Below are 24,447 nucleotides of genomic sequence, written 5' to 3' on the forward strand. Positions count from 1 at the left end.
CTGCAACAGCTCTGACGCTCTGCCTGATTTGTGATTTTCATTACTTCTGTAGGCCTGAATGTTGTTGGTGTTTATCTCAAGTGTTACATACGCCATACTGGGAGAATGTATTCTGATTTGCCGAGTGAATGAAATTACGATTATATCTCACAAGAACTGTTGGTCAAAGTGGAAATTTATGCAAAAAATGAGATGCAATGCTTTAAATACATTTAGAATGAGTCCAGTCACCAGTTTTCAACTGGTGGGAGCAAATATATGACCCTGGACCGCAAAACCAGTCATAAGCAGCACGGGTATATTTGTAGCAATATCCAAAAAAAACAATGTATGGGTCAAAACTATAGATTTTTCTTTTATGCCAGTATTAAGATCAAAATATCAAAACTTATTTTTTTAGCACCCTCTGATTTACAAGTAGTTGTATCAAATGTAAATATGTTGTAACAAATCATATCAATGGAAATCTTACTTATTCAACTTTCAAATAAATGTAAAAATCTCAGTTTCACAATATTGACCCTTATGATATATATATATATATATATATATATATATATATATATATATATATATATATCAATGTATTATATATATATATATATATATATATATATATATATATATATATATATATATATATATATATATATATATATATATAAAAAATGTTATTTCATTTTCTCATTATTACTGTTTTAATCAAATAAATGCAGCCTTGGTGAGCATATGGCACTTCTTTTAAAACATTACATTTATAGGGATAGTTCACCCAAAAATAAAAATTATGTCATTAATTACTCACCATAATATTCTTCCAAACCTGTAAGACCTTCATACCAAAACCTAAACCTAAAACCAATGGGCTTTATTCAAAAATGCTGTTACCTTTTTGCGTTCCGAAGACGGACAAAGGTCTCGTGAGTTTGACTGTAATGAGTAATGACAATTTTGAGTGAATTATCCCTTAAAATCTTACCAATTTCAAACTTTTAAATGGTAGGTTACTAGTCTACATTAATGCATTTCAGGGTTTTGTGATACGTAACCAATTAATGTCAAGTAAAATCTTAGCAAAACCACCTGAGAAGCACTGATCACAGAGTCGCAGCCGCACAGGCAGAGCGCAGAAAACCACAAATAGAGATTAAGTCGACGAGGCAAAGATAGAGAGAAAGTGGGAGTATGAAAACGCAGAGAGAGATGTAATAGCCCCGCCCCCTTCCCAGCTTATATATGTATGAGGGAGCCCTCGCTTGACTGACGGCCCGGCTCGACCAATCAGGTTGCAGCGAACGCGCGAACGACGGGCAGAATTTGCCTGTCCCCGGGGAGACTGTGGAGGGAGCGAGTATCGCAGACAGCTGGACGGATGCGCGCTTCTCCGGTCCTCAGTCCGCGGTGCGCTCAGCATCTTCTCCTACACGGGCCGTATGGAGAGAGACTCCACACCTCTCACGCGCTCAAATAAAGCTAACGTTCATTCGGATCTACATCTCTGTAACAACCCCGCAGGTCCGGAGCTCGATCGCGCGGCTGAGAGGGAAGGAATATATTATGCGCTTGAAACAAGGAATCTCATTCTCTCCGGTAAGCGCGGCTCTCTCACGCTCTCATGACTCATGTGCATCCTGTTTAATAGCGCGCCCGTGCAGGGGGCTTACTGTAAGCGATCGACGAACAGAATCACTTCTAAATCTAGATATTTTTTATCTTCCGTTTTTATCGCCAGCGTGTTTTTTTGATCGGAAAGCTCTGCGCATCCGTGCTCGAAATGTCGTAATCTCGCGCAGAGACTCTACAGGTATCATTTAGACTAGAGGAATAACTGAATCCAATCATGTGATGGATAAAGAGGACACTGTTGATTTATGGCTCCCCAAGTTACTGCGAGGGATTTTAATTTGAGTGATACATAACTATTATAAGCTATATATATTTATTCTATCACCAGTTTGAAAAAAAGCTTGGTAAAAGTTATTAATATACTTGCACAGTGAATGTTGCAATATCAAAATTGCTATTTTTTGACAGCAACTTTTGGCTAAACTGTAGGCTATTATTCACGTACTCATCTGGATGTTACCTAAACGTTATCACAGCGTTAAAACAACGGTTTTGCATGATTTCTGGACAACAAGCACAATCGACCCTCATAAAATGGTCTTGTAAACCTTGTTTGACTGTGTGTAAAATCTGTGGCGCTACAGTGAAATACGGCACAAATATTCACAGCTCATACAGCTTTAAAGAAGACCTATGTTATTCTTCAGCCTAAAATACAAAAGCATGCCATCTGCAAACTAGATACAGGTTATGTTTGCTTTCCTATGTCAGATGGTAAAAGAGGTTGTAATGCGGCAGTATAAAACAAACTGGCTTGAGTTTTCTCAGCATAGTTAATCAGGTTAATGGAAGATGAAAAGAACCAAAAAGGGGCACGCATTTTGTTCCAAGCGCCACTGAGTTATTGTATTTGCTCCTGCCTCATGTGTATGAACGAGGTGTGGATGGGGGCGAGATGGGGTACAGATGAGAGGGAGAAATCAATAGGGACAATAGAAGAAAAAAATGCTAACATGTCTTGAGACAGGGCTAAAGAATATGCGACAGAAATAGCTGATATATCTATAGGGATTCTGTCAGCAGTGCTGAAGCGTAATTAATTGCTGTCGTGCGGTGTGTTCGCCAGCAGTGTGCGGAGCAGGTGAGAGCTGTAGGACTATCACACACACACACACACACACACACACACACACACACGGATGGAGCCCATGTCAGCGTAGTATCTTAGCTAATTATACTTCGCACCAGGCGTTTGAAGTGACACCATGTAGTGTGATAGGAAACAATGCTGATATATTACAACACACGGGGGAAAACACACTCATGTAGTCAAGCTCATAACTCACGAAGTAAACTCGGTTATCTTGTAGAGTTTGTGAGGAGAATAGAATCAAAGAACAGACCAGAATACAATAACGCAAACAAAACAGAGCGGAATGGAATAAACAGGATGGAACGGAATAAAAAGCAGGAAACGTAGCAGAACTGAATACAATGTAACAGGAAAAAGAAGAAGAAATATAACAGGAGAATAGTCAATAAAATAAAAAAAAGTAGAACAGAATAGAATATTAAAAGCAAAATGGAGCATAACAGGGTAAAACAGAACATAAGGTGGAACTAAAAAGAACAGAATATAGAAACATTAAATAGAAATATATATGCGGAATAAAAAATAGAACTCAATTATCAGAATAAAGTAGAATTATACTCAGCAGAAAAGAATATTAGATTGGGTAGGGTAGAATATAATGGCATAGCTAAAACTGAACAGAATGGGATAGAATAGAAGAAAACTAAAAACATTCAATCCTGCAGAACAGAAAAATGGAATAAATGAAAAAAAAAGAACGTGTTTGCAAATAAACAGAACAAAACAGAACTACAGTAGAGTATATTAAAAGCAGAATGCAATACATTAACAACAGCAAAAAACAGAATAAAATAAAATAGAAAAAGCAAAAATAGAACAAAACAGTACAATATAGAGTGAAACAGTGTAGAAAACACAACAGAATTTGACACGAAGAACAAAATAGAACAAAATAGAAATAGAAAATCGAAAAGAACAGAACATAACTATAGGATTGAGTAGAACAGAATGTAATGTGGGGAAAAACAATAAAATAAAATAAAGTAAAACAAAAGAATTGAATACCAAAGAACTAAATAAAAGCAATATATCAGAGGAAATTAAAATAAAACAACAGAATACAGCAAAAAAGAGCAAAATAGAATCATTCATAATGAAACGGAACAGAATAAAACTGTATATATTGAAAACAAAGAACTAGAACCGAATAAAGTAGAAAACAGAGCAGAAGAGAGAAGAATTGAACATAGCAGAACAAAATAGAACAAAGCAGAAAATAGAGCAGCACAGATTATGAAACTGACCGGAGCATCATAGAACCACTGCCACCAAGGATCAGAACAGAACTGAACATGGCAGAAGAGAAAAACAACAACAGCAGAAAATAACAGAACTAAGCAGAACAGAATGGAATACAAAGAACAGAACAGAATAGAAATTTCAACCAGGTATATCTAGTTTTACGTGTGAGTGAGATGATTAGCTTCAATTCAGAGCAAAACATTTCAGCTACAGAATCTACAAATGAGTTAAAAAACAGCAGATGGTTGACTCTTAGTGCCGAAAGCTAATATTTTTGCTGTTGAAGCCAAACTAGAAGTGGACCTGGAACCACGCGGGTGGACCCATCACGGTCAAGGGCTAACCGTTTAATCCATTAACCTCAGCGTCACGAGAGTCTGCCGCTGCTGGGCTTTAAGTATTCTCCCCGCCGCAGAATCACTCCTGCTTTCGGTCACCGCTCGCTGTGAAACCCAACCTGAGCAGCCCCCTCGGATCCACTCCGCTCCCTAAACGCAACCAGAGGGCGCAGACTGCGTTACGCCGTCGTAATGTGACGAGGTGTCACCTCTGATTCCCGGCGCCCCCCCACACACGCTTCACTAGGAGCGCTGCCCCGCTGCCGAAGTGCGGCCAGATTTCTACCTTCTGAATAAAACATTGCGCAGCAGGGCCACTTTATGTGGTGTCTGTAGCATTAGACGAGTGGATGGAAAAGAGAGAGTGCGTGTGTGTGTGTGTGTGTGTCTGTGTGTGTTAGCTTCATGACTACTTTCTCTAAAGGAGGCAAACCATAAATATTTCAGGTAAAGTGGTTGGACTCTTGACTCTAAGAGAAAGGAGCGGTTGTCAACAAAAAGTTGTGATTAATGCAGATAGATGGAGGAACTGCTGTTGGTAGTGTTCAGACAAAACACGCTACAAATTTCTGCTAAAAACTTGCTGGGAAAAGACTAGCAGTGCTAAACGCAAACAACCCCCCTGACAGATATCCCTTAGCCAGTCACCACATACTTTCTGGTTAAAATATGGTGGGACTTTGGAGATTTGACTGTGGGAATGCCAACATTACATCCAGCTTTAAATTATATATTATAATTATATAATAAACATGATTTAAAATATTTGAGATGCTATGAATTTTGCATACACACATACAGTATTTATTTAGAAAATATGTATATATTCCTATATTATATATACATATATTTAATATATAAACGTAACATTTTTCTTAAATTTATAGATGCACGTGTTTGTATTTATAAATACATAAATATACACAGCATATACACACATATTACATAAAATCTTTTATTTTGGATTAATTTGATAGAACGGAAAATATATGATAGATACGTTATATATAATGGTACAAATGTAATCTTGACAACTAATTGAAATAAAAAAAGGATAAAGCTGCTAAAAGTGAAATTTAGTAAATTTATGTAAAAAAAAAAACAGAATGAAGAAACATGAGCAAGAGTGCTGTACTAAATATGGGTTAAATTATAAACAATAGTTTAATAACAAGCTGAGTAATGCAGAAGTTGAGTCTGCGAAATGTGCAGATTTATTAAATTAACTGATAAAAAAAAACAAACTGAAAAAAGCAGACTATAAGAAAATTTAAATAAAAGACAATTTTATATTACATATTCCTTTTGCTTTCTAAAACATCAGTTCAAATCGAACACAAATTAATACGAAGTATTTCAAAATAATACAATGTAAATGTTTCCCAAATTATAAATATTATACACACATTTACAATACCTTTTCAAAAACAAGTTTCAAGTTAAAATCAGGACTCTGCTTTACATATGATCTGACAAGCAGAACACCACATTAGACCAGCAGCAACAACTGTTGTATGAAACCCAATTAATCACTGATAAAATAATGTCATAATAGTGTTTAAGTTACATTATATTCATCTCTCCAGATACTGTGAATCTGTGTGCATGTGTCGACCCGTGATGCCAGTGAACTGAGCACAGAAATAATCTGCCCCTTTGACCCTTTCCAGCATTCGGCTATAGAAGCACTCTTGTTATTTCAAACCCGTTTCACATAATGAAGTGAGCACAGCACTCATGAACCACAGCTGAGGGCTCTCTTAGTTAAGAAGGACACATACATGAACAAATCAAATTAGTGTGTGTGGGCATCTTTAGCACTAAGCTCTTAACAGAAAATAGATGGAAATGGGAAAGATGGAGAGAGCGAGCGAGGTGTGTGTCCTTGTGTGTGTATCAATACTTCTTCACACTCAGTGCATTTATGTTATGCTTGTCGTAGCAACAAAGAACATGTTCTCTGCAGATAATGACAGTTTATTATCTCCTAAATAAATAAGGTATTTGAGAAAAACAGCTTTTGAAGCTGATTTAAATCATGAGACAAATTTGCAGTTAAAGTACAAATATCTTTATATATATATATATATATATATATATATATATATATATATATATATATATATATATACACACACACACACACACACACACACACACACACACACACACACACACACACACACTTAAATAAAATGGGAATTTATTAATATTAGAGAATATTTAATTTTATATTTATTTAATGTTATTTATATATTTAATATTTATTTTTATTTATTGTATGACAATATATAAAACATCTGATTTATTTATATATAAGAGATTAAAATAAGAGAGCACATCTGTGCACATACAAAGTAACATAAAAACAGTAATTTTTTTTGCTATTTTTCTACTAATTGTTCATTGAAAGTCCATGCTTTTTGTTAGTCTCTCTTCAACATGGCAACACACCACCTAATTTTCATACATCAGACAGTAAGCAGCTTCTGAAATAAGTTTACAACCTCATAATTTGTACGGTCGTTGGGATGAATAGTGATCTTTGCACAATCCTGGCAAAAAAAGCAGACTACAGGACCAAACAGATGGCTATGCAAGGAGAAAGGAGAAAAAAAATGCTCCCACCTGCTTGTGTTGACTCGCTGCCATAGTCGGACTAACATAAGCACACTGTCCTACAGGAGTTCTTTTGCAAACCTGCTGCTATAGTGATACTGACAGCTTCATCTAGCACAGGCAAGCGGCTTTGTGCTTTCTGTCCTCAAGGTTGCAAGCCAATCATAATTTCAGCATATGGAGTAAGATCTAGCAAATACACTGAGATTTTATATTAAGGCTGTCAATCAATATCATTGAACATAAACCTTATCACAAACCTCACAGTGCACAGCAATCCATTTTGCATTTTGAGTTATCAATCTGTCCGAGACAGAATTAGAGTGTTGTATTTTAAAGACATCCCGTCAATTTGATTAAAAACTAATTTATATTAAACGCTGTGTTGAAAAAGATAGAACAAATCAGTTTTCGTCAATATATAAATGGTTAAAGAGCAACTTACTGAGTTGCTCACTGTGTAATGCATTCAAAAATAGTTTTAGTGAACCATACAATAGGTACAAAGCACAAAGTCTGAGTTCACAGGCGAATTTTAAAACGTCTTAATTAACTTACTGTGCCCACTGGCAGCTGCCACTGAAAGACGAAATGCAGTGGTTATCACTGAGCCCTTTGGGATAGCACTTCATTGCGAAATAATTGCCCCTCTGTGCATTCAGCTGGCTTTAATGTCTATTTATGAGACAATAAAAACCAATGTTAGCAATGCCCTTAGTATGCTTGAATAACACATTCGAAAAAAATGCAAAACAAATTAAATGTGCCATGTACGACAGGGATCAGTTGTTAAATTGGCTTTCATATAAATGCGGTTAAAGTAAGTTATTATATTCACAGTGCATCATAGCATCGAAATGAAAGCATGTTACAACAGATTTAAGTGTCTGGCCAGTCAGTCGCCAAATAAAGCTCATTATCTCACAATTACAAAATGATCTATGACAGAAGTAAGATGGCACTGCATACTGATGCTCTTGTACGCACAACCCAGTCATACACTAAACAGAATGGCTGTGATGTATGCAGATTTTCGTAACACCTGCCCTCATGCACATAAAACCTCCTTGACATTTGAATATATTGCAAGAGCAGTCTCAGGGGTCACATGATAGATGTGGGAAGGGTAGACATATGAGGTCAAACCAGCAATAATGTATTATTTGATGGCACGAAAAAGCAATAATACCTTCACTCGTATGGTCTAAATCTATCACCGTGCTCCTAAATGCCAGTATGGCTCTTCTTGACGCTAATGTGTCACCGTATTCATTTCCCCTCTCTCCTGTCTCTTATTTTCCACAGATGGGAAGTGACGAGTGTGACTGATTGAACATAATAACGATGGCAGACAAGTGGTCCGCCCCCCACAGGAACCCGAGCTCACCCTGCAAATTTCCACTTTCCCTGCTTCCATTCCCCTAAGGATACGCTGACCTTCACATATGCAGCCTGCACGACAACCCAAAACAGGGTAAATTGAAAGGTTGCTGCTCTCCGCCAAGGACGACAACAGGCAAACTTGCTGCTTTGGGGGACTTGCCATCAGCAGAAATACACCCTGTTGTCATAACAAATGATTCTGTGTTTGTGAATTTAACGCCTCTAACACCAGACCCCCATAAGGACCAATTACAAGCTGAAGAGAGAAGGACCAAGATGAAAGATTTGCTGCTTGCAGTTTGTTTGCTGGCGCTGACTAACTCAGTTCAGGCCTCCGAGTGGAGGGTTGTGTGCCTCAAGCTGTGCAAATGTGACGTCCGACCCTGGTTCTCTCCCTCGTCCATGTATAATGAGGCTCCGACTGTGGACTGTAATGATCTAGGACTTCTGTCTCTGCCGGAAAAGCTGCCCTTAGACACACAAGTACTTCTATCGCAGGCCAACAACATTGCAAAGATTGACAGTCCTTTGGACTATCTGGTAAATTTAACAGAGGTAGACCTATCTCGAAACAACTTATCGTCATTGAGTGATGTCTATCTAGGTCACCTTCCACAACTTTTGTCTTTGCACCTAGAGGAGAACTGGCTAAGCAGGCTTCATGATAACTGCCTCACGCACTTCCCAAACTTGCAGGAGCTCTATGTTAACCATAACCTTCTCTCCTCGATCAGTGCGGAGGCTTTCCAAGGGCTTAACAAGCTCTTGAGGCTCCATCTTAATTCAAACCAGCTGAGGGCCATAAGAACAGAGTGGTTCCGGGACCTTTTCCAGCTAGAAATCTTGATGATAGGAGAGAATCCAATTGCCAGAATACAGGACATGAATTTCAAGCCCCTTATCAATCTCCGCAGTCTTGTGCTAACCAGAATGAACCTCACTGAAATCCCTGACAGTGCCCTGGTTGGACTTGATAAGCTGGAAAGCGTGTCATTCTATGATAATATGTTCCCAAAAGTACCTCAAGCTGCTCTCAGACGAGTGCGGAACCTCAAGTTTCTGGACCTTAACAAGAATCCCATAGAGAGGATCCAAAGAGGTGACTTTGTGGACATGATCCATTTGAAAGAACTTGGCATTAACAGCATGCCAGAGTTAGTTTCCATCGACAGCTTTGCAGTGCACAACCTACCAGAGCTGACCAAAATCGGAGCGACAAGCAACCCCCGACTTTCCTACATCCACCCGAATGCATTCACCAAGCTCCCGAGGCTGGAGTCCTTGATGCTCAATAGCAATGCACTCCGGGCCCTTCATCATGTGACGGTGGAATCCTTGCCTAACCTTCAGGAAGTAAGCATGCACTCCAACCCCATTTACTGCGATTGTGTCATCCGCTGGATCAATATGAACAAGACCAAGGTCCGCTTCATGGAACCGGATGCCCTCTTATGTGCAGGGCCCTCAGAGTTTGAAGGTCGACTTGTCAAGCATGTGCATTTCCGTGAAATGGCGGATATCTGCCTGCCACTAATATCTCCGGAGAGCCTTCCTGAGCAGGTCAATGTGGATTCTGGGCGTTCAGTGTCTCTGCACTGCAGGGCGTTTGCTGATCCTGAACCTGAGATCTACTGGGTCACACCTTCAGGAGAGAAGATTTTGCCTCAGATGGTTTCTAAGAAGTATCACCTGCATCCTGAGGGAACAATTGATATTTATGGCATCACAGAGAAAGAGGCTGGGCAGTACACCTGCGTGGCCCACAATCTTATAGGGTCAGATATGAGATCCGTCTCAGTCGTAGTAAACGGGTTCTACCCACTGCCAGCAAATGAATCCCTGCACATCCAAGTCAAAGGGACTGAGCCACATTCGGTGATGGTTTCTTGGGTGCCACCCAAAGGCAGTCTTGTGTCGAACATCAAGTGGTCAACCACATCCCAGCAGCGCTCCATGCAGCTCACCGCCCATGTGTTGTCAGATATAAAAACGTACAACCTCACACACTTGCAGCCACTGACGCAGTACGAGGTGTGTGTGGAAATTACAGACCTGCAAAGTAGACATTTGAAAAACTGTGTAAATGTCAGTACAGCTGAGGTATCAGTTGGAAAAACTCATGATGGATTCGATGATGGTTTGATAATCAGCGTCACTGCGATGCTTCTGATTGTGTCTGTGGTGGCCTGTTCGTTCATTTGCATGTTGCGAAGGAGTGATCACCTTTACAGGAAATTACGGAATCAGCAGTCTGAGATATTACCTTCACACATTAAACCAATCTGGTTTGGGTCAAGGGCTAAAGCCAATGATTCAGAAACAGACTCCAAAAACTCCATTTGAGAGAAGAGCAGTGGTTTGGGATGCAATGGACACTGGACTGTGTGTTTTTAATATCTCTCTCAATCTGATACCGACTTGCACCACTGGATCATTAAGAAATGGATTCTGTGTGGTTTGTGGTCCAAGACATTTCTTGCTAAATCTGACATTGATTGCCAAAAAGCCACTAATTGTTTAAATGTCACACTTCACTGGGGAGCATGAAGAGAATCGTTATTTCATGCAGGATCAAAGAACAGCACATGAAAGGTTGTGCTTGACTATTTACAAAGAGCGCAAAGCCTCAGTGGTCGAATCTTTTTATTGTGGGCTTGTAGCAACACTACTTGTGCTGTGTCATTGGTAAAATAAACAATGTCAAGTTTATGATGGACTACGCTTTGTAGAATAGATCATAATGGGACAAATGTATGACACTTTGTGATAAAATACATTTATACAGAAAATTACAACTTGTTTTCATTGTAAGCTTTACAACTGACTAATTAAACTGTCATCTAAGAAGACACAAACGTAAAAGAAAGAGAAGAGATGCTCGAGATAAAAAGAACAACTTGAAGTCACAGTTACTTGAAATATATGTAAAAAAATACATCATTAGGTTTAAAAGCCTTTTGGTAACACTTTAAAATAGGCAACACTTGTTAACTATTAATTCCAACTTTTCCCTCAATAAATTCTGCTGCTTAATTACTAATTAATAGTTAGTAAGGTGGTTGTTAGGTTTAGGTATTGGGTAGGATTACAGGTATTAAGATGTGCTTAATTAGCACTAATAAATGGCTAATATCCTAGTAATATGCATGCTACTAATCAACTTTAGCGTGGCAAGAACAAAATGTTGAAATACTAGAAAATAGTGGAAATGAGGAGGTGGAGTTTTTCAGTGTGGAGGTGGGGTTTGTGGGAGAAAAAAATTCACAGAATTCATTGACTTTAAGTCACATTATCTTCTCTTTCATTAAAAATCCAATAGGAATTCCAACGCTAAACTCCCACAGGTGATGAATTGCCGTCACAGGACGAATGATGTGGAGGATTTATCAGACTTGCATGCTCATATATCACTGGGGGTTTTAGCACCCAACACAGGGGCTTTTAGAGTTGGGCCATTTGTCACCTACACAGCAGCTAAATTATGCGCCATTATAGCAGTAGGTACCGAATAGGTCAGCAGGAATGAGCTGCATCTGGTCTCTCTATTTCACAGTGAGCCTGGTGAGACATGGATGGCATTATGGACACAGCAACACCTGTGGTTCACACTGAGAGGGCAAGCAATGAGTCAAAAAACACAAAGGTTAAGGAGAAGACGTCTTAATTTAATTCAAGACAATAAAGCTATTGAATATCTAAACCCTTAACCTCACAAGAAGTATTAACTGACTTCCAAGTTGAACATTGAGCCTTTCTGATTCAATTTTAAAACTGCATTATCAAAGATAAATAGATATATATAAAAGTAATAGAGGATGAGCGCCCCCTGCAGGCTGAAATCACAAGAGGGCAACACGAGACTCATTTAATCAACCATAACTTTCCATCAAGTACAAGGACACTACAGACTAGCATTTGCCCCATCAAGAAAATCAATTCACTCTCCATTAATTTCCAACCACATAACATCGCAATTAATATAAGGTATATGACACACTGTGTGTGAACAGGAAGACGAATTACCTCTTAATTAAGTGATGTGCTCAGCAACTGAGAAAATGAGCAAATGGGCTAGTTCTTCAGGAACATTAGTTCAATTAATCTTGATTATCTCACCTATCACAGTGTTTATGTCCTTCTTTTCATACGGCCACCCCATGATCATGCAAATGAAAAAAACGTTATTAATTGGCTAATATGATGAACTTGAAACATCAATTTCAAGCTCCACCTGGTTTGATAACTACGCATCTCCATTACAAGGGTTTTTTTATGGGTTTGTGCCATATCATCAAGTTAACACAGACACCCAAAGACAATGAAAGTTAAAGCGATAATTCACCCCAAAATTAATTTTTATCAATATCTCACCCTGATGTTATTTCCAACCCTTTATGAATTTCTTTCTCTGTGGAACACAAAATAAGTTTAGGTAAAGAATGTTGGTAACTAAAGCGTTGTTGACTACTGACTTCTATCGTATGAAAATACAAAACAAAACATTTCTCAAAAATTCTTCCTGTATGTTCCACAGATGCATTGGATTCAGGTTCAATCAGATTTTGTTTTGTTGACCTTTCAGAATAATCACAGCTTCTTAAAGACGACTGTCATAAAACACTGAATTATTACACTGTTAAAATGAAACGGCAGTACACAGAAGTCCAACGATTTAAAAAATCAGTAAAAATAAATTGACCAATATAATAATCCAAAATATAAAAATCCAACATTTTAAAGAGGTGAATTCTAAAATGAGCTCATTAATTTTAAAAGTATCATTTTGGATATTCAGCAAGAAAAATTTAGTAGTATAATGTAATAGTTAATAAATTACTACAAAATTCTGCATTTTCATTCATGCAGAAATATGCATTAATTACATAGAAAATATTTACCAAATCAAGTATTTTAACATACACACACTTATCCAGAACAATAAAAAACAATGTATTATATGTACATTCTTCATTTATTAACTTAATTCAGTATAGATAATACATAAACAATATGCAATTATTTGATTATACTCTAGAAATATATATTCTAGAGCTTATTTCTTAAATCACATACACACACACACGTTTGTTTTCGTGAATTGTGGGGATATCCCATAGGCGTAATGGTTTTTATACAGTACGAACTGTATGTGCTATTGTCCTACACCAACCCTGCACCTAAACCTACACCTTACGGGAAACAGCCGTTTTAGATTTTCAAAAAAAAAAAAAACTCTGTATGACTTGTGGGGACATGTGGTAAAGTCACCCTCTCCTTGTAATACCTACATCATACTTATGTCTTTATAAAATTTGTGTACTCATGTCACAAAAACGCATGCACACAAATGCACAATTTGAAGCATCTCAATACAGATATTAGAACAAACAATAACATGCGATTACTCGATAAATAAATAGTCGATACATACAAGGAAATAAAAAAGTCCACAGACAGACATCAAACAGTGACTCGTACTGTAAAAGTCAGATTTAATTAGGAATGGTATTAAGACAAGACTGTGCCTCTTGGCAGAGCTGAAAACCCTGTGCTTAGCGCTCCACTTTGATGGCACATTTTGTAATGAATAATTTACCTGGTTCTAATGACCCTGTAAGCCGACCCATTCAAGCAGCGCCATCGTTCTGAACGAGGTGATTACAGCAGTGAGCCAATGTGAGACGCCAAGATTAGAGAAAAAATGAGCACAGTTCAGGGGGAGGTTAGCGAGAGCCTAGCAGCAAACAGCTATTGTATTAGTATTCAACCAAGCTAACAAGTTTTCTTGGCATTGGCTCTGAACAGGTGTTTCATCTTTGTTTAATGATGACTGAAACACCTTTTTATATGAAAATTGAATCAATCTACAAATGACTGTTTGGGGCACGGATGTGATCGCGAGCCAGTTTGTCAATCTGTGCAAGGATGAAATGGAAAAGACGGGCATGTTTGGACACAAAAACACTACAGTAACCCAATAAAAACAATCAGTTCTCTAGGAGGCACAAACATGACAAATTTGCTCGGTTTCATCAAAAACCAAAAGCTGACAGACAGAGCTCTTATCCTGGCAAATGATAAGGTTAGTGAATTATCAATACCTCCCTTATTGCCTCGACTTGCCCGAATGCTATTTACGGTTCATGGTGCTGCATATAAATAGACGCATTCCACGACAACAAGTATCGAGTCAATTCGTGACCAAAACACATCCACTGTCCTTTTACTCATTGACTTCACAATTTGTCAGTGACTGAATCATGCAGGGACCTCGACAGCTGCAGGCAAGAGCCCACAAGATAAATCTCTAACATTAAAATGTCAATTTATGTCAAGACTGATTAACAGTGATTAGCTGTGTCATATTAGTTTCTTTCCAAACAGATGGTAGTGTTTTTACTCTCACCTAAAGCTGCATATGAAGGGCGGATTTATCATTTTGAAAATGTTGTTATAATTATAATGTATGTGCTTCAGAGATAAATTGATGGCTGAATGAAGACGACTATTCGGCTGAAAATACAAAACACACTGAAGTCACTTTGGTCAGAGATATGCGGGATATTGTCTAAATGTGCATTTGGCATAAATCCTTTGTGATTAATAACTGTAAACTGAATAATATAGTTTTATTCAGATTTCATGTTAATAAAATCTCTTTTTTGTGTTAATTTTAATCACATTTTTTGTCATTTTGTTCTGCAATTTTGATATTTTTATTAGTTAGTTCTTTTTTTAAACATCATTTATATATATATATATATATATATATATATATATATATATATTTTTTTTTTTATTTTTTTTTTTTTTTTTTTTTTTTTCAGTTTCAGGTGTTCTTTATTTCCAGTTATTCATTTTAGTGCTTAGCTTAAACTTTTTTCAGTTAGTTAACAAAGATACATTTCTAATTGTCATTTAAGTTTCTTGTCTAATCATTTATTTCAGCTTCAGCTTTACACATTCAAGTGATTTAATACTAAATGAAAAATTCATTTAGTATTAATGATTCATTTCAGTGAATTCACTGTACACTCAGACAATGAATCGTCTAGGAAATATGATTTAAGAGTGCTTACTTTGAATGCACTCTTAGCTTTGCGTCACAGCGAACGTGAACGAAAGATAACATTTTCGCACTGAAGTTTCCCACAGATCCTTTTCCACGTGCAGAAAAACGAATATTTTTGACTTTATCCATTTTTCTTTTTTTTTTGACGTCCTTCAGAAACTAAAAGGAAAACAAAACGAAGGCTGATATTTATGTGCCGCATAACCATTTAAATTATTGATGAAATTTTTTAACGTCTGAAAAGTAAAGGCTTTCAACAGGAAGATTGAACAAACAATGGCCGATGGACATTGTTTAAATATTTCATGCTAGAATATAAAACGACTATTACTGTGCAGAGCTGTTAGCCAAACTCACCGCGTTTCAGTGATAAGATCCACCGCCTGACTCTAATCCTGTCACTAAAGACCATTAGCCCTGACAACAGACACAAGAAATAGACATAGGTAAAGCACGTCAGCTGAGCAAAATAAACCCCAAACAACGACTCTTCCAAGGTATCATGATACAGGCCTGCTTCATGCACCCCTTCACATAATAACACTATACATCACTCCACTTCCCAATAAAAACAAGCTCACACTTCATTTTATCTGTGCTCATATTTCAGAGCCGCTCCAATACATGAACAGATCTACTCTACTTAAAGAGGAAACGCCGTGCGATTCAATGCGGACAGACTGTAGCACTCTCTGTGCGGTTTGATTGTATACGTAAAGGCCAGCGATTACACGGTGCAGCACAAGAGAACAAACTCCATCACCTGTGAAAAAAACTATAACAACACAGGAGAACTGTGAGGAACTCGGGCTCAAAATCAGAGCGAGGTGCAGCGTGACAGATACGACCGAGTAACTCTGCTTCTGTTCTGAAGAGTTGACGTCTACAGATGGCTAAAGCTTCGCGTGTCGCTCCGTCAGGAAAGACAACACGTCTTTACGTTGCTTTTCATTTTGAAGCATGTAGTTACGTGCATCTAGACCTTATTCTGTTGCTTTCAGGTGCCAGTGGAAGCAGGAACACTGACTGCATGAGATGATATTCTTTAGAAAAATGTAATTTGACAGTATCGTAATGATGATATCAGCCGTAATACCATTGCACATCACGGGCCCAGATCTTTCATTAGGCAAGCCAGTGTGTGTGAAATTTATATCTCAAAATATATCAATGAAGCACTGGTGAAAATGCTTCTATTTTGCGCTTTTTAAATGTTGTACATCTTGAATTACAAAAGATTTGATTTACATAAGTGTCAATGTAATCGCGTTTTACATGGTTTTAATCAGTATTGTTAATTGGATATTGACTTCAAAAATGGCTTAAGATCATGATTATTATTATCATAAAATGAACCAGTGATAATATCAATATTAATAATCAAATATTTGTATTAAATTAATGCGTTCAATTTAAAAAGTGTAAAATAGAAGAATTATTATTATTAACAGCAACAGCAATAATGATCTAAAGTGATGATGATGAATATGTGAGTATTTGGTTGACTAAATAATCAGTTATGTTCTTTGTAAATCATATGCAGTTATAGTTCAATTACAAAAAAAATCAAACGCAAAACTAATTAATAACAACACGGTTACATGTAAATAAATATAAAATATATAGCATTATTGCGTTGTGATGCCTAAATTAAAACGATTAATTTTCCATTTTACAAACCTTTATATGATGTTTATTTCTAAATTGCATCTGATGTTTTTCAGATCAGTGGTATTTTAGTATTTTTACACTATTAATGTATTTCTAAATATTAAAAACTAGCTTTTATTTTTGTTTTAAGTTCATTTTTGGTAATATATGTGCTTTTTTAATAGTTTAAGCATTTAAACGTTTTTTAAACTTTAGGTTTAGTAAATTCAGTACTTCAATGTAAACTCGCCAAGGCAGGATTTCTATAAATTTTCATTTAAGTTTGTAAGTTACGCAAGTTATTCATTACGCCACGTTCAGCAAGTTTTCACATTTCGATAAAACATTGCGAATACAAACCTTTATCTCATTTGCAATAAAATGCCCTTGCAGCAAGACCTGAAAAGATGCTTTTTTAAGTAAACCAGTTTTATTTGGATGTTCGCGTTTTCAGCAAAGTCTTGCCCAAAGGCCGCTTTCGAACCTACAATCTTTTAACTCATCTTCAAACCATTATTCCACACCAGTTTATAGCCTATGAGTCAATACTGCCCACTTCTCTTGCAAAAAAAAAGCCTCCTGTCTCTGCTTCATATCCATATATCACCTCTCTCATTCTCCATCCTCCCTCTCTCTGGAGGAGAAAGCAGTAATGCAGTACAGGACCCGAGTATCTCTCAGCGTCGGGCCGTGTGCCATGTTCTCAGCACAGCTGCCGGGATGCAGGGAGCACTAGAAGATGGATGAAAGGATTGACAGAAAATGACTGAGCGTGGCAGGGGAAAGATAAGCGCCAGACGGAAGGCTCTAGAAGTCGGACAGGAGCAAAGCAGGTGAAACATCTTTCAGCCGTCTGAAAGAACAGCCACAGTCTGGAGGCACTGACACCAGCCAAAGAGTATCAGCGTAGGACTCAAACACAAAGACGAGTCGTTTCCTTAATACCTTCTGCTGTCACCAGTGATTGAAAGACACTATTTCAAAACATCCTTTCTATGAAGCGCAACATTTGTTTGCAAATAAATCATGAGGCTTTCATGTCACATTTATGAAGGTTTTAATAAATGATGCACACAGGTTTATAGACCTTGATGTGCAGCTTTATTGTAGAACTAAGGACTTGCAATAGTGTTTTTCTGAAAAAAAACAAACAAACAAACAAACAAAAAATGAGATAAGGGTAATGCATATAATTTGGAAGCCTGTGGGGTTGCATCTTTGACTAACGTTGCAAGTGCAATATGTTTTTTATTTATTTATTTATTTTTTTCAAGTACTAAAATGCCGCCATTTGTACATTCTATGGGTATAGCTTCCGGTCTAATCTGGAAGCTAATATTTTAATGCATCTTAATTATGAACACACCGGTGTCTAGTACAAACAGTTTTACCGTTTACTGCATGTCGTTATTTGCCTCGTTTTTTTCCTATAGCGTCTAACAAACCAGAAGCCTCACCGATAGGCTTACTTCTGCGTTCAGGAAAAAGATGGTTATATAATATATAATAACTGACATTATAAAACAATAGCATGTCCAGTTTATAGCAAAATGTTACTCTCGTTTCTTTGGACCGATTTTCATATTACATACATGTCTCTTAACTATGGAAATAAATTTCTGCCACAAAATAAAGAAAAACTGTAACTGTTTTTTTAATCTTGCAATTGCAAGTTTATATCTCACAATTTTGAGTTAGAGGTATAGCTTTAAAATGGCACTACTATGATGTCACGGTGCCGAATTGCTGAATAAATTTGTTATTTTTGTTTTATTTCCATACAAAAAATATTCTCGGACGGCAGACGGACTATGTCTTTCTTAATTTTATGGACCAAATGAAGACAAATGAGTGATTAATTTAAAAAAAAAGTATTTTTAATTTATTTTCTCAATATTTTGAAATGTTTCTGCAAATTGTGAGTTATAAATTTATATCACACATTTTTTTTCTCAATATTGTACGTTTAAAAACAGACAACTCGGATTTAATTTATCGCAAATTACAACTTGTCAATTTCGCTGAATTATGTTTTTAACAATTCTGAGATGATATATTGTATCAATTTTTTACAATTCTGACTTCTCATAAGTTTGTCTCTCACAATTCTAAAGTATCTAAAGATTTCAAAATAACATCCTGCAATTCTGAACTTTTTTCCTCAAGGTCGTCACTTTTAAACACACAATTCCGACTTTGTCGTAAACCTCATAATTCAGACTTTTGTACTCAGAATTATATGTAACGGATGTTCTATAGTATCCATACAGAATCTATAGAATATATACAGTTCTTCAGAATGGTTTATTACACACCATTGTGAATTCATCGCAATTTAGTGTATCACAATTTAGACTTTTTCTCTGAGTGTGTATCTCTTCTAAGGAGTGACTAATTCCATGGACAAAATTCAATTCATATTAATATTACAGCACAAAATCACACATTGCATAGCACTCAGTCAGTGACGTCTGTGAAGTTCTCAAAAACACATGCAAGCCATGTTAAACTACACTTACAGGTATGTGACTTTAAGTATGGGTTTGTTTGAATGGCTTCATAGAAAACCTTGTCACTTAACTCACAGCAGCTCTGTCACCTGTGCTAATTGTCATTTTTGCTAATAGAATATGATTTTTTTCACACGACTCGATAATGAAATTCAATGTTTATTATTTTCGTTCTCTTTTTTTTTTTTTCTTTTTAGATGTTGCAGTCCTAGTTTAACTGCCACTTAGCCTGGGATGTTTTTTTAACAGTTGACCTCAAATCTGCTACATAAAATATTGGACTGCATTTAAATTAATGAGAATCTAAAGTGCTTTATTTGTCAGTTGACTGCTGAGACCTTCTACTGCAAATACCCATCAGTCAACCAATTAATCAGGAGTGCTGCATTTGCATTCATTTAAATAAACTCCAATGCCGTCTCCATTCAAACATGTCTCTTATAAGGCTGTTTACATTCAAGGGTTCCTGTCCACACCGAGTCTTGTTTTCTGGGAGATAAGTGCTTTTCTGTTGCCTGTCACATTTCTTTTCATTTCATGTTCGAATGTAAGTACAGGTCTGAGAGAAGTAGATAAGTGTGTTCTTCTAATGCTTACGAGGGATTTATGCGGGAGAGGAAGTCCAGTTCAGACAAACCGTATAGGAAGGTACAGAAATATCTATATATAAACAAGTGGGCTACCCGTGAAAGCAATCGCTCATGTGCATGAGAGATTTTGTGGGCGTCTGAAAGAGACTCGAATAAAAGCTCTGCGGGATTTCTAAGTTTTAATCCAAAATAGTTCTTTGGGGGTGTTGTAGTTTAAACATTCAAAGTCAAACTTGATTAATGACATGAAAGTCAAAGGTCCATGATGCCTATTGATTTAAAATACATGTTGACCAGTGGAAAAAAACCCAATTTCCTTTCTTAATGCATGTTTCTGTTTCATCAGTCAAGATGTCATGGCTTTCTCTGCATCTTTGTAAAAATGTTCACCAATACCCAAATAGCAATGTTTTAGTATTAAAGTCCGGCTCCATTCTGATAAGCAAGACTTTTTTAAGATCCAGTCAATTCCTAATGGATGTTTTTGAATGAACATTACGTTCCTTTCAAAGTTGTTTAAAGCATTTAATTAAAACATAATTAGCAAAAACAAAGCACAAAGTAAGATTCAGAATATAAAAACACTTCTATAATTTCTTTTATTTTTTGCTACCATGCATGTAAGAATCTCGCAACTTTATAAAAGGTAACTTAATAGGTTACAACTGCTAACTATTAACTACTACTTTTCTCTTAATAAATTCTTAATTTGCTGCTTAGAAATAGCTAGTAAGGTAGTTGTTAAGTTTAGGTATTGATTAGGAATATAGAATAAGGCCATGTAGAATAAGACATTAATACGTGCTTAATTAGCACTAAATGGCTAGATGGGAACAAGCAACTAATAGGTGTAACTGTAAAATAAAGTGTTACCAAATCTCTTTAGTAAAACCTGTTTTATCCTCAATATATAAAGTTAATTACAACCTTTTATATTACAAAAATCCTGAGTCCACAGACTTGCATTTAAAAAAACTAAATGGCAGCAACTCCAAAAACCAAATTTGGGGGCTATAACAATAACTCAGAACCGGTTAGTATTGTTTTAAAGTGTGATTTAATAAAGTGTCATTTTCTTGTAAAACCACATGTCATTGAGAAACTCTCCAATACCTGCTCTTTTCCGCCTGGTAACACACTTTTAGAGGTCACCTTGACAGCTATAATTGTCAACACCTTTAACATCTTATTGATATAACTCATTTTTTTGTGTTAATAGGCAAAGGGCTTTTGGTAATGGGACATCGTCCCATGATGCCTTACGGGTTGATTTCAGAAAATGTCGATGGTGGATGTATTATGTTAATGTATCTATAAATGTGCTCCCTGGTTTCTCATATTAAAGAACATAGTAATGTCCTCCACTCCCTGCAGTGACATTGTTACGAGCGAAACAGTCTTGAGTCACCATAAACTGCTGAAGAAAAAGTCTGCGCTTGTAGACACCGTTTATATTTCCATCAATAATTCATTTGCTCAAATCATATTGTAATATTAATGCCCAGATTTATGCCCAGATTGGGAGCTGGCTTGCGTTCACTTGTGTAACGTCTGCGTGTTCTCAGTATGTCTGTGCTCTGAACACTTGTCAAATCTGAAACTTTCATTGGGAACTTCAGTTTCACAGACGCAAGTTCCTAGTATCTCGCCTAGTTTGAGCCTAGTGTAGTTTTAATAGAGATTTTTCTTTTGAAGTTGATCTTCGTCTGGGTTCAGGCTTACAGCTCCGGGAACATTCTAGCCCCAGGTGACGTTAGATGCCATAGAGAATAAAGAGGCTGACTTTATCCTGCAAATCTCTCCTGACACAGTCCTGGCCTTGTGTTTTGTGATTGGTGGGGACTTGTTGGCAAAATGAGCCTAAGTAAGACAGGATTACACCTCAGGATATCTTAAATGTGCAGGACAGTATATAAATTCATAAACGTTACAAATGCATGTTACAAAAGTCAATTTCAAATTCAAGATCAAATCAAATAAAGCTTCTGTTTTGCTTTTTTCAAATTGATTTATTTACTTTACACATATTTGCAAAAGAAATTACAAATAAAAATAATATAGTAAATATTATGGTAAGTGACCTTCAATCAAATCAAATATCATTCATGTATTTTTGAATATTATTATTACCATTGCTTCTATTTCATATTTTTATTTCTTTTGATTGCACTTTAATTACACGTGATAACACATGTGTGTGTACCATATACATAAACATACATACACACACACACACACATATACATTCATGTATATGCTTAAGAACAAAATGTCATGTTTATACGTTAAATAAATCTATATGTGATATAATTTATATAAATATAAGTATATACATGAAAATACATGTAAATATTTATCAAATATATGCTGTATTTGTGTCTTTATATATACATAATAAATATACACAGATATTGCAGATAATATGCAAACAAAAACCTTTATTTTGGATATGATTAATTGCGATTAATCGTTTGGCAGCTTTAATCATTATTATACAATATTACTGCATCACTAATCAAATAAGTTGCTTGCAAAATAGTGAAATAAACAGCTTGTAAGCTAACTTAAAGTCTGTTTTCACGACTGATGCGAACCCAAGTATATCTTGACATCCACAGTTCAGTTCTAACTTTTTCAGCATTGGATTTTTCAGTGAAGCATGTTTGATCACCATTGCCTGGCATGTGGGTAACATTTTGGTATTCAACTGGTGTGACAGCAAACCATCCTCTTGTGAAGAAACGCGTCACTTGACAACATATAAAGTTTTTGTAAAGGCGTTTTCCACAGGGCACTGTTAAGTTTTACCAGTAAACCTGAAGAAATACTTGAATAAAAGACTGAAGCTGGCATCTTTTCCCCTGAGTCACCGCATATTTACAGCTAGTGCTAGTCCTCGCCATGCTGTTTACCTTGATGAAGCAAACAGACCACAGTACAGAAGCAAAAAAACATACAATCTGCAAAGAGACCTGAGGTGGGTGGAAGCAGACACTTAATAAAATCCCAATACAGCTTTGGATAACAGCCTCTGCTAAACGACTAATTACTACTGCTAATGCCGCTAATATTTCTAAATGCTCACCTCAACTTCAAAAATTAGTAAAACACTGAAAAATTCATCAAAGGATTCGGTGCATTCCGCATGTTATATCACATTCCCTTGAACAAATTCCTTGATGTCTTCCACAGAGAGCATCTTTCGGTTGAGTCATGCTAGTTCTTAGCGTTTCTGACATCAGCGCTTAGTCATGCATATCACGCAATGTTGAACTGTGACTACCGCCGTACCGCTTCATGACGGCCCTTCAAAGGAAAACTAAAATCACCATGTGTGACGCCGCGTGTGCGCGCGCGCGCGTGTGTGTGTGTGTGTGTGTGTGTGTGCTGTGTTTTGAATGCACCTCTCAAGGGATCCTCAGATGTTAGTGCTAAATTATGCTCTACTGGTACTTGACAGCATTTTAAATTCCAACAAAGCAATGAACTTAAAAGCCAAGTGAGCTATATGGAAATGCTAACTCAGTAGGATCCATTAAAAGTACACTTGTACATCACCGAAAGCAAAAACTTCAAATCACAGCAAATTATATTCCATCTAAACTATGGAGGCTTCATCCACGAAATATGTACGGCAACAAATAAATACCTACTTTGAATTATAGACTTGTACATTAGCTTTTAGCGCGTTTTGTAAAATAATTTCAGTTTTTAATGTGGCTCTGCTCTAGAAAATCTGCTGAGGACTGAATACTGCATTCATGCTCAAATCCATTCTATAATCTTTGCATTTAGCAGTGCTAATATTGTGCGTTCAACACTTTTGAGCATGCTATTTGAAAAGCTGGAGCCTTGCAAACTTGAGATAATTATGTACACATTAAGTCTATAGTCAGCAGTTTGGGACATCAGTATCAGGGGAAGGCCATGTGTGGTTTCACAATTTTCAACCGACTATATTAAAACAAGATTAAACTTTGCAGCAGAGATATGTCACTTATTTTAATCTAGGTGGGCTTTTTTTTATTAGTATACTGGAATACTAGTGTATTTTCTTCATATTAAAAACAAAAGCTTCTGAAAATTTTTAGCACCAAGGGGGAAAATGGCTCATTAAACATGCATTTAAATTGTGATACATTATTATATGGGGCTAGTTGTTACAGCAGAACTTACCATTAAATAGCTTATATTTGTTTTTTGAAGAGCTGAAATAGTTTCACGAAACCATTATTGTAACAAATAATTTCTGTATCTTTATACAAACATATATCAAAATGTACGACTATATATATATAGTGCATAGTGCATATATATAATGTAT

At 36.5% G+C, this 24,447-nt stretch overlaps 2 protein-coding genes across 5 annotated transcripts in view; one reads left to right on the plus strand and one right to left on the minus strand.

Annotated features, from left to right (window-relative positions):
* immp2l (inner mitochondrial membrane peptidase subunit 2) overlaps positions 1-24,447 on the minus strand; it is a 74,754-nt gene that overhangs the window by 6,112 nt on the left and 44,195 nt on the right. The gene's annotated exons all lie outside the window — the stretch shown is intronic.
* On the plus strand, positions 1,309-11,090 carry lrrn3a (leucine rich repeat neuronal 3a). The gene is made up of 2 exons (XM_043228695.1): positions 1,309-1,590; positions 8,224-11,090. Exon 2 carries the CDS (start codon positions 8,578-8,580, stop codon positions 10,642-10,644), a length of 2,067 nt encoding a protein of 688 aa, XP_043084630.1. The 5' UTR covers positions 1,309-1,590; positions 8,224-8,577; the 3' UTR covers positions 10,645-11,090.

Source organism: Puntigrus tetrazona, chromosome 25 (genome assembly GCF_018831695.1).
Source record: "Puntigrus tetrazona isolate hp1 chromosome 25, ASM1883169v1, whole genome shotgun sequence".
NCBI lineage: Eukaryota > Metazoa > Chordata > Actinopteri > Cypriniformes > Cyprinidae > Puntigrus > Puntigrus tetrazona.